Genomic DNA, 10,678 nt, shown 5'->3' with positions numbered 1-10,678 from the left:
GGGCAACTGTATCGTGAACATAGACCTTCGCCACCTGAAAATCTCAAGCAGATGTGATTAGGAAGGAGCGGTTTTACACAAGTCTTTACTATCGTTTGAGGTGCTGCGAGTGAACCGTTGAGTATCCTTACGAACAGACTACCTTACGATCACACATCGCCATTGGAAGAGCGGTACACATCGGACAGCCATGAGATGGCGTTTGCATAGGGCCTGGTAGCCAGAGCAACTCTTTTAGTACACTAGAGTACAGCGAGCATCGTCAATCAGAAGCGATGTGCTCCATCATTGCTCGAAGTCTCTGACTCACTCTCAATGCTAGACACAAAGGGCAGTAACCCGCACTAACCCTCTATATGCCCAGTGACGTGGTTACACTACCATCAAGGTGTTTTGCAGCTTACTTGTTCTCGCCCTTCTTGAACTTCTCTGCTCGCTCCTCTTCCCTCTTGCGTTCAAACTGCTTGACTAGCTCTGGCGGGCTGTCCTCGATCAGGTCGCTCTGATCATTGAGCCCACTCCACTTCGGTAAACCATCTGGAATGTCCATCACACGCTGGCCGTAGAACATGTGGCATCTAGAAAGGATTGATCGTCAGCATACCAGTGATATCGAAGACCTCACGACAAAACATACCTTGGCTTGAAGTTCGCCTTATCTGCGTCGGTTTTAAGATGGACCAAGCTCGGGAAGAGCAGAATCATGTTCCTGCCTTCGTCCATGATTGGACTGTGGCAGAACGAGCAGCGCACCTTGCACGGTAGCTTATGCTCAATGCTCTTGGAGCTTGGGTCGTACCACTCCAGATCATGGTGGCCGTGCGTAAAGTTGATGTCATCCTTGTGGAAAATGGCGGCCCATTGGAATGGAGCGGCTAAAGAAGAGGAGTCAGTATAAGATTTGCAAAGTTATGGGATACGAGACGGTCAGCTTACCATGCTGAGTCTGGCACGTGGTGCAGTGGCACAACTTGCTGTCGAGCGGCTCCTCTCTGCTGAGCTGGTACTTCACCCTACCGCAATGGCAGCTCGCCTCGTACCGGGTGTTGAACGACTCATTGTCCTTGTGGATCTTGTACGGAGGACGGAACTTCCAGTGGTCCTGCTCCGGCATCGACGCCTTGCCCTTTGCCTCTGCTTCGTCCATCTTGCGAGTTAAACAGAAAGCTCGCTGAGGCCTGCCGAATGTGTTTGGGCCGATGCGTGAAGAGAGAAATGCTCCCTTGGAGGTGGTACGTGTTGCGAGTCTTGGGAGATGTGAGCTTGCAAGAACTGAGACCCTGCAAGACATGTGTGATGGGGTTTGAATGAGGAGGCAGTGAAAAATTGGGAAATATGCACGTCCAAGTGATGACAAGCGTACTTTCTTTCTATGATCGCGTGCCTTCATTCAGTGACCCGTTGGTGACGTACATTCAGCAAGCTTGGACCCTTTCCCCAGATGCCATTGCAACTCAGATCGCGCTAGAAAGTGTATCTCCTCCAGCGCGACGGTCTATCAAAAGTCGATGGCTTAACAAAGACTGACAACCGAGGCGCAGTAATAACCGGAGCGCCAGGTACAGTTTGTTGGTTACGGTAGATCTGCCTATCTCATCATGCTCTTCGCCTCCTGCAGGCTCATACCAAGCACATTGACAAAGTACTCCGTCTGCACAGCTTTGCTCACCCTCCGTCGCACCTGCTCGAACTCTTTTCGAACGGCCTCCGCCACCTCATCCCGTCTTCCATCGTCCACCGTTTTCACCCTCAGTCGAAGTCTCCCGCTGACAGGCCGGTGATCGCTTATCTTGACATCCCACCTCCTGTACTCTTCCATCTTTACCTTGCCAAGGCCGCGATACAGTATCCGGTCGCACCAAGCTGGCGCACGTCGTTTCTCGGACGTGTCGTAGTCGTCGGAATGCAGGTTGTACTTGTACGTAGGCGCAAACGTGATGGGGCTTTCTTGAAACGCTCGCAGACGGAAGCCAGGATTCTTCTTGCGGGATAGCAGGAGTTGATCCCTTTCCAGGAGTTTCGGCAGGTTGTTGCTTTGGATGTGCTTGATGACGGTATCACGCCCCATGGTATCGATGCGGTAGTTCAGATCTCCATTGAGGATGCAGATTTCGTGATCGAGGATCATGCTCCCGTCACCGCCAGAGGCAAAGACATCGTTATGCTGCGCTCCCTTCGCCTCGCTGAGCGGATACGAAGGCAGAACGGTGGCCTCAAGGATAGCGGCTATGTCGTTGTTGCGGTTGATCGTCTGCGTTTGACCCGCCGCCAGATGACAGTTGATCAGGCAGATGCTGCTGTCGTCGAGTACCATGCGCACGACGATTGCACCTTTGTTGCCGTGCAAGCCTCCCAGGCCACGTTTGACCTCGGCGGTATGCACATGTCTGATGCGGCTGCGCTCCGAGGTTTTGACGAAGACGCAAGTGAAGAGGCCGACCAGGGTAGCGGTATGCAGCAAGGTATAGGGTTGATCAGTCGGCATGAAGTCTTCGATGCACCTCGTGAGGTGGTCTCGCCACGCCCGGTACTGATGGCTCATGTGCTCCTGTTCATTTACGTCCTTCTTCTTACCTTTGAAAAAAGCTTTGGCGGTAAGCTTCTTATCATCCAGATCAACCAGCTCCTGGAAGCTGAAGACAAAGACATCGGGTGACGAACGTGAAGTCATGAAGTCCTTCAGGAAGATGTTGTCCTGCTCGTTATGCTGGAGGTAGTTCGGCTTCGAAGCGCCAGCGTTCCAGGTCATCACTGCTGCCGTAAGCTCACGGAAGGAGCAATATTGCGCATCGCATGACTGCATGCGGCTTACGAGCCAATCCTCCTCAAGCAAGCCATCCCAGAGCCTAATCAGATTGTCCGTGCCTAGCGTAATGACTTGCAAGCGGTCCGACTTCCACAAAGCGGTCGCATCCGCGTTAATGCTGCAGACTGCCTTCTCGTGCGCTTGCCAGTCTTTCCTTGTTCGCCAAGGAGTGCTTGAGGTGTCATAGACATACACCATGCCGGTGTTGTAGCCAGCCCACAGATACTCACCGACACCAGCGAGCGAGCTGATCTTGTAGAGGCTGACGCTTACTACACCTAGACAGGAGTAGTCCTTTTGGTTGTACACGCTGACCTTGCCATCCGCATGACCCAGGTAGACTGAATCAGATTTGCTGCTCAGCATTGTGCCGGATGTCACATCGCCAGTGCCGGGCTGTGACAGTGCGTTCCGCAGAACATGAAAGTCTGCTTCCGACGTTGCGCCGGGCTTGAACACCCTAATGTCTTTGCCGTTTGCTAGCCACAAGTGACTGCCGACAGCCATTGCAAAGGAGTGACCTCGTGGCACGCGGAAACTGGTTGGCTGCGTATCGAGGCTGGGCAAGCCTTTTTGATCACTGTGCCAGACATTGAAATCGCCGCCGTCGTCCAGCGTCCACATCTGTGACGCATACCGAAAGATACGTGTGATCTCCCGTCTTGTATGCGCACCGACTTTCGTTCTCACCAGGCTCTGGCTGGGTATGTCGACTTCGTAGATCTCGCCAATATTAGTGCCGAGCCAGACGCGCTTGCCTTCGTCGTCCAGATGGACTGCAGGTTTGAACGCCATAGCGGTGACCTTGACGTTCTCGTGATGCACCATGTTGAGCAGTTGCTCGCCAGTCCGCAAGCTCCATGCCTTAGTGATGTATCCGCTGGTAACTACAAAGTCGCCACACACAGCGCAAAGTCTGGTATCGTATTCTGTGGGTATCTGCCAGGGTCGTTGCTTGTACCGTGGCGCTCTGCGGTTCGATTCGGACGAGTCGGGAAAGTCGGAGGCGCCAGGATGACCAGCTTCTGCCTCGCTTGGCTGAGCCTCTTCCTCATCATGGCGTGAGTGGCCGTTCACCTGAGCTTCGACAGGTAACTGCGGACGGCGCATATCTGCTGATCGTCGCGGAGCCGGAACAGAGGGAGCGAGTTTCAAGCTTGGGCTAGAAACGGTACGGTCGAAGCCTTGGTCGAGAGCCGAACTTCGACCGGGCCTCGCCGCAGGGATACGCTGGTGTGGTGTGGGCTGCTCGGCGACCGTGGCAGCCTTGCGCATACCAGGTTTGGGCAAGTCGTCTGTTGAGTGAGAAGCGGACAGCTGTTGTGAAAGCTTCGATGGGCTAGTCCTGCCCGACTTTGGTTTCACCGGACTCGTACGACCAGGCCGTACCTGAAGCTCAGGTCTCGCGGGTAGTCTCGGGCGCTCCCCATTGAGATCAGCGGCTGCACTATGCTGACGTGCATGTCTGTAGCGAGCAGGCAAAGCTGGCGTTGTTGAAGTGTCATTGACCTGTTGTTGACGCCTCGCAGCCACATGATGGTGCAGAGGCGGCGGTTGGATAGCTTCACTGGGGAGCGAAGACGGCTCAACGATAGATGCAGACGACCCGGCTCGATTTCTATTTCGGAAGGATAGGTCGGAGTCCCCACGACTTCTGTAGGCTGCCGAAGATGCGCCAGAGTCGCTGCGAAGACGCTCCACGAACGAAGCTTCAGAAAAGCTTCGTTCACGCTGCACTGGTGCTTCGTCCTTCAGCTCAGGCGAAGTAGCGCCGCTGCCGGGAGGTGTACCGAACGGCGAGACTGCGTGGCCGAATCGCCCTCTATTGACCGTATCAGGTGCATCTAGGCTGTTAGCATGCTGACTCTGCAAGAGAGCTTCAGGCTTGCTCGGCACACGAGGCTTTGCTGTGCGATTGACAGGTGGTGGCGCCTTTATTGCCGGCTGTGAAGGTCCTAGAGCTGTGAACTTGGGTTTGCTGGCTAAATCAAGCTTTGGCGGTCCGTCTTCCCGTGCTACAGAGGGCACATCTGTCGTTACGATTGATTCAGGCAGTTCGTTAGCATCCTGGACATCATCCTCAAAGGGTGAAGAAGGACGGGTCCTAGGCTTGGACGCCGGCTTCGGCACGCTCAGCCTATCATCTATGGACGCATTACGTGCATGAGGCCGCGGCTTCGCGTCCAAAAGCATCGACGGCGACTTCTGCGATGGCGTTACATCCCACATAGAAAGCGGCCTGGCTTGCAGGGGACCGGGTTTGCGCTTCCGAGGTGCCGGACCAGCTTGGGTTGACTCTGGTTGAGCATCGCCCTGCGCGATCGTAGCCACATCGCCGGAAGACGTCCTTGGCCGTTCGCCATCATGATGGCCGCTTGTCAGCGACACCTTACGGCGCTCCACTGGCGGTGTTGACGCGTTGTCCTTATTGATGTTCTCGAATCTTGAGCGCAGTGACGAGACAGACTTGACTGAATCGGTGTTGGTGCTATCGTCCATTCTTACTGCCTCCGGAGTCGATCATGCACTGGAGCATTGGCACTCTTCCACGATGTATACTGCTGCCATCGACCGACTTCAAACCAACCAGGGCGCCGACTGGACCGCGGTAGGGTCGGTATAAGCAGCGATATAGGCTGCGCTGCAGGCAGGCTACTGCCGACGGAAGACGCGCTGAAGTCGCCTTTCCGCCATGATGTCTGGAAACGTCCGCGCCGCGTCCGCGTCGCTCTATTGACTGCTGTTATACCCAATGCAGATCGCATACAGCTCTCCAAGCCTGAAACCATGCACCCCGGTCTGCGGACGCCACATGGCCGGCGTGGCTTCTCGGCCCGTTGAGCCCTGCTTTTCTTGAAACACCTCGGGTTGACACGTGAAAGGTGGGACAGACGCGGTGGAGAGTCTGGGAGCTGCTGTCGTTGGCAGAGTCACGTATACGCGCAAACATGTGCAAACACGTACTCAACGCGCAGGTGGCCATCCGCTCGCCCTGCTGCCGCCAATGGTACGACTGCGCGCAATGCCATGCCGACAACCAGTCACACCCACTTAAGCAGGCGCTTGAGATGACATTTGCGTGCAAGAAGTGCAAGAAGTGCTTCCGTAAGGATATGCAGGAGTTTGAGGAGAGCGATGAGGTATGCAATCTCTTCCGGAGCAAGTAGGATCATGCTAACTTCGACCGTAGTATTGTCCTCACTGCGATAATCATTTCTTGCTAGAGGCCAAGGAACCCAAAGCCCGCCTGGAGGTGGAAGGGGAGGATGTTAGAGTCGACTCGAGAATGTTGAAGGACGAACGACTCAAGCAGGCAGAAGGTGTGACTGTTTGGGAAGATGAGGGCGAAGCGGCAAGGCTAGGCTGAAGTGCATCACCAGAAAGAGCATAACCTAACAACAGCGCGTGGATTTGTCAAGCCGACGCGATACCAGCCAGGAACGCAGCTGATAGCTCTTGAGAATGGGCTGGGGTGAATCGACGTCCATGCCGTAGTGGCCTATGTGGCGAATTCATCGCCTGCCAACGGAAGACGATCTTACACAAGGCATGTCACTCGACATTGTGGAGGTGCACCAGCGGCCAGGATAGATTTGAGACGTCCGAGCCGCGGCGGACGAACGCTCGCGGCTAGTGGCTGGAGTGCACAATGTAAATCGAGACCGAATTGTGGGGCGAGGCGAAAAGTGCTTGCGCAACGACAGATATACGCACAATCATTGCGTCCATCAAGTACCTTAGCAAAAGGCCTCGCCTTCGCCGTTCTGTACAACTTCAGGGCTTATCGAAAGTCGAATAGCTTCCTGAACGAACGTATAGCCTCGCTAAGTCTCCTAGTCGCGTAAGAGTCTTCAAGCACAATCTGAAGACCTTGTGAAGCTCTTAGGCGCCTCTCTTAGCATCCCTGTCAGCACGTAGCGACCTTCTAACAGCCCAATCGCCCCATGGGGTACGAAACCGGATCTACCGTACAGGGAGCGCCCCGCCGGCGAAGATACCACAAAGACGCCTCGCTGCTCACTGTCGGCTCTTTCTAAGCCAGGTTGCAATAGCATCTGGCCGATACCCTTGCGTTGATACCCCGGAAGAACGACCAATGCGGCCAGCACTGGAAGCGCGTCAGCGGATAAAACATTTCCAAATGAACTTGCGCACACGTACCCCACAAATCGTCCCTTGTATCTATAATCTTCTCCTCCATCTCGCTTGTTCGCTCCCTGATCTCTGCGTTAAGTCGCTCGTCGGATAAAGCCGGGTCGACAGCTTCCGCCTGCAGCTGCGAATCGTCCTGTGCAGATGGTAGGACTTCACATTTGGGTGCCTCCCAGCCTGCGATACCAACGATACCATCGGTCTCGTCATCGACAGCCACGTACCAGTGATTGCCGGGACGCGTGGAAGCCTCACGAAAACGTTTCGTGCGCAGTTCAGTGTACCGGTCGAGCTGAATGCCGCTTGAAAACATTCCTGGGTATCGTGCTTGCTGTAGGAGATCGTGTCGAGCAACTTCCAGCATACACATAGCCATGTCGGTCGTTTCAGACGGTTGAGCTTGGCGGATATTGATCCGTGGCATGCTTGGTTGCGATGGCGGATCGTTCTTCAACCGCGCGTACCGCAACATACCCGTCAAGACATAGCGACCTCCGAGCAGCGGTAGCCTGCCAAGCTCTCTGAAATCCAACTTCTGATACAGTGGGAATGCTGCTGGGGAGGATGCTAGGTATACATCCTTGTGTTCTTCGTCGGCCATCCTGAGCCCGTGTTGTAGAAGCATCTTAGCAACACCCCTGCCTTGATAGTCCGGGTGTACTCCTAGCGTTGCGAGATCTGGTGTCATGTCAGCCTAGCTTAAAGGCAGCGGTACAGTCAGAGCGAACACCAATAGTCGCTCCTGTCACCCATGATATTACGTCGCATCTCGGTGAGTCCTTGCCTGACCACTGTATTCAACTGCTCGTCGCATAACGCTGGGTTCACATCTGGATCTACTGCATCGACATGCACATCTTTGTGCCCTTGCCAATCTCCAGGAGCGTTCCAGGCCGCGAATCCGGCGATGTTGCCATTTGTCTCGTCCACAGCAACATGCCAGTGCTTGCCCGGACCCGTGCCATCCTTGCGGAGTCTCTCAGTACGTAGTTGGACATACTCCTCGGATGTGTGCATGCCAGGATACTGCGCCTGTTGCAGAATATTATCTCTGAAAGCTTGCATCAGGCATAATGCTACGTCACGCGACTCTGACAGATTGGCTGTGCGAACCTTCATCCTCGGAATGTTTGTGTTAAAGTACACCAGATTTATCCCGCCTGGGAGTTCCTCTAATGATTATGGCACCAGTAAAAGTTCCACGAACGATCAATGGCAAAATAGAAGGTCCACGAGTGCTATCGTGCGGAAGGCGTACGATGGCGCTTGACAGTCTTCCCTGCTGTCTCGGGCGCTCATTCAGCTCTCCAGACAATGGGGGAAAAAGGACAGCTTTCAGCCGCAAGCTTTATCCCTTATAAGAAAGCGCAGAGATAAAGCTGATGCCTACGAAGTATGTAGCCCTGATATGAAACGCACCTAACCATTCGTCCAGCATGATGCGCGATTAACTACGGGTTTCTTTGGTCTTGAAATCCTACGACATTCTTCGTTACAGCATGACGCTGCAACCCGAATGCCGACCGCGCCTTCAGCCAAATGTCCAGACGGCCTTTGAGATTTCTTGTTGAAAGAGGAAGGTCGTAGAGAAAGAAGCCCGAAAGGCAGAGGTGATTTGACTTTTCCACGCGCTGATTGGCAGATTAAGCGAGCCGTTTCTCCCGAGGTCTTCCGCCATCGCCAGTGCATCACACACCCACCATCACGAGACTGCCATTGCGACTCCAAAGCTGCACGATTATTCACGTCAGAAGATTCAGGATGCTGTCACAAAGAGCTGCCCAGCAAGCGCTACGGCGACGTACGTACTTGAACACGGAGATGGAGAGCCACGAGAGGCTAATAGCCGAACAGTAGCCGTCCAGCGACCAGCATACCGATACATCGTGCCGGCAGCGGTTACCTCCAGCAATGCCCTTGTCTCGCAGAGACGGTGTGCCATCCCGTATCTACTTGCCAAAACTGTGCAAGCTGACAGATCATTCATCACAGGCTTGCAGCGACCGCCAACCTCTCCGAAGCCCAAGCGACCGACGAGATCCTCGCCAAACAGCGCCTAAGCCGCCCTGTATCTCCCCATCTCAGCATCTACCGCCCACAAATCACATGGTACGGCTCGATCCTGAACCGCATCACCGGTTCCATCCTTAGCGGCGGATTCTACATGTTTGGAGCATTATACCTCGTTGCGCCATACCTGGGCTGGCACCTCGAGACTGCGGTCCTGGCCGCGGCCTTCGCCAAGTGGCCCCTAGTGGTGAAGTTCCCTTTGAAGGCGATCGTTGCCTGGTTCTTCACATACCATAGCTTCAATGGCGTCAGGCATTTGATGTGGGATATGGCGAGCATGATCTCGAATAAGCAGGTTAACCAGACGGGATGGGCGGTTGTGGGATTGAGCACAGTGGCTGCGGTGGGCTTGGCTTTACTTTAGGTGGATATATTACGAACTCTTGAGCAAAGCATGACTGTCAGTGACCGCGATCCTGAGCTGGTCGATGGGCCGGCATGTGAGCGGTAGGTCTCGGCACGAGCTCGAACACTAACCTCGCCACGGGGAGCAGATGTTCTCGTGTGTAGTATATCGGATAGAGATGCAACGTGTGCTCTGTTGACCACGCTGCCTGTGTAGACCGGCCTCGTTGATGGCGATAATTCGTTTACAAGGTACACATCGTTATACTCACTGTGATACTTTAGCTTTGATTCCTCTTTGTGAGGAGTCTCTTGCATAGACTTGAGTAGCAGGCTTCCAAGTCCCGGGATTGAGCGCAGTTTCCAGAACACCTCACGGCACTTGTCAACAGTGGAGATGCCCAAGGCTGAGATGAACTCTGTTACCGCGGCGCCACGGTCAATTGTAGTCTAAGATGGCTAAATCGCCAAGGCACCGTGCTCGCCAGCGTCCTATCTCTGCACAGATGCAGCTGGGTCCAGAGCCGACGTTCCGGGCCGCCATCTGCGTGGTTGTTCTAGTCTCGTCGGCAAAACCCACTAACAGAATCTACCTCAACACGCCAAGTCAGTGACCTTTGAGCGTGACCGCCTTCTTCAAAGGTTCCACCAATCCTGTCACTTGAGTAGAGTGTCCGGTCCTTGGCAGCGGTGCGGCATCAGACACCCAGTTAGTGACCGCTTATCCCGGGGACACGTCGAAAAGTAACGATGTCACTGTCGTTAGGAGGAGGCGGAAGTACGATTGTTGCCCCTTCACCTCGCTTCGGCCGGAGACATTCGGCCGATGTCATGCCACGCCGCGTCAGGCTCGGCCCACATCAGGCTATAGATGAATGCAAGATGAACGCAAGATGCAGCTGCAGGAGCGGTCTGTTCGATAGTTCTGCCGCGTTGAAGACCACGCCACTTCTCCACGGAAGGTTAGGTCAACAGGTATGGCCGCTGCATGTACGGTTAACGCTACGCACGTGGGAGCTGGCTCGAGGATTATATAAGGGCTCTTGTTCGTTGGTCCACCTGAGGTCGTGGGCGTGGAGTCTTCACTATCGCGTTAGGGTGCTGTAAGTTACCTAGTGTGAGCGACGGCGAGCCTATGAGCGCTTGCCCGACATCCAAGGTTGTGCTTCGGTTCGTGCCTCGAGAAGGCGACCACCCGACAAGGATCGTACCTGCATTCAACCTCCACCTTTCCGGACGGAGTAACAGCAACAGCCCGCGGGCGGCCTGCCCCTGAGAGGCAAACGCCATCTAGGTTTGGCGGGT

General features: G+C 54.7%; 5 protein-coding genes across 5 annotated transcripts; 2 read left to right on the top strand and 3 right to left on the bottom strand.

The window, feature by feature from the left end:
• Positions 1-73: 73 nt before the first annotated feature.
• BAUCODRAFT_36735 (uncharacterized protein) lies at positions 74-1,371 on the bottom strand. The gene is made up of 3 exons (XM_007680511.1): positions 937-1,371; positions 638-875; positions 74-578 (listed from the first exon to the last, which is right to left on the bottom strand). Exons 1-3 carry the CDS (start codon positions 1,145-1,147, stop codon positions 401-403), a joined length of 627 nt encoding a protein of 208 aa, XP_007678701.1. The 5' UTR covers positions 1,148-1,371; the 3' UTR covers positions 74-400.
• Positions 1,372-1,588: 217 nt separating this feature from the next.
• Positions 1,589-4,081, bottom strand: BAUCODRAFT_74637 (uncharacterized protein; the record flags this gene model as incomplete). Its single annotated transcript, XM_007680579.1, has 1 exon — positions 1,589-4,081. The coding sequence occupies one exon, from the start codon at positions 4,079-4,081 to the stop codon at positions 1,589-1,591; it is 2,493 nt and encodes an 830-aa protein (XP_007678769.1).
• A 1,449-nt stretch (positions 4,082-5,530) lies between these two features.
• Positions 5,531-6,506, top strand: BAUCODRAFT_227050 (uncharacterized protein). The gene is made up of 2 exons (XM_007680922.1): positions 5,531-5,946; positions 5,997-6,506. Exons 1-2 carry the CDS (start codon positions 5,755-5,757, stop codon positions 6,171-6,173), a joined length of 369 nt encoding a protein of 122 aa, XP_007679112.1. The 5' UTR covers positions 5,531-5,754; the 3' UTR covers positions 6,174-6,506.
• A 906-nt stretch (positions 6,507-7,412) lies between these two features.
• BAUCODRAFT_74925 (uncharacterized protein) lies at positions 7,413-7,975 on the bottom strand (the record flags this gene model as incomplete). Its single annotated transcript, XM_007680607.1, has 2 exons — positions 7,413-7,636; positions 7,687-7,975. Coding segments are annotated over 2 exons (513 nt in total), but the record flags the coding sequence as incomplete, so codon positions are not given.
• A 720-nt stretch (positions 7,976-8,695) lies between these two features.
• BAUCODRAFT_36733 (uncharacterized protein) lies at positions 8,696-9,642 on the top strand. Its single transcript, XM_007680510.1, has 3 exons — positions 8,696-8,759; positions 8,813-8,891; positions 8,951-9,642. Exons 1-3 carry the CDS (start codon positions 8,720-8,722, stop codon positions 9,390-9,392), a joined length of 561 nt encoding a protein of 186 aa, XP_007678700.1. The 5' UTR covers positions 8,696-8,719; the 3' UTR covers positions 9,393-9,642.
• The last annotated feature ends 1,036 nt before the right edge of the window (positions 9,643-10,678 follow it).

Source organism: Baudoinia panamericana (assembly GCF_000338955.1).
Source record: "Baudoinia panamericana UAMH 10762 unplaced genomic scaffold BAUCOscaffold_10, whole genome shotgun sequence".
Lineage (NCBI taxonomy): Eukaryota > Fungi > Ascomycota > Dothideomycetes > Mycosphaerellales > Teratosphaeriaceae > Baudoinia > Baudoinia panamericana.
Note: the sequence above shows the minus strand (reverse complement) of the source record. Positions and strands in the feature narration are given on the sequence as shown.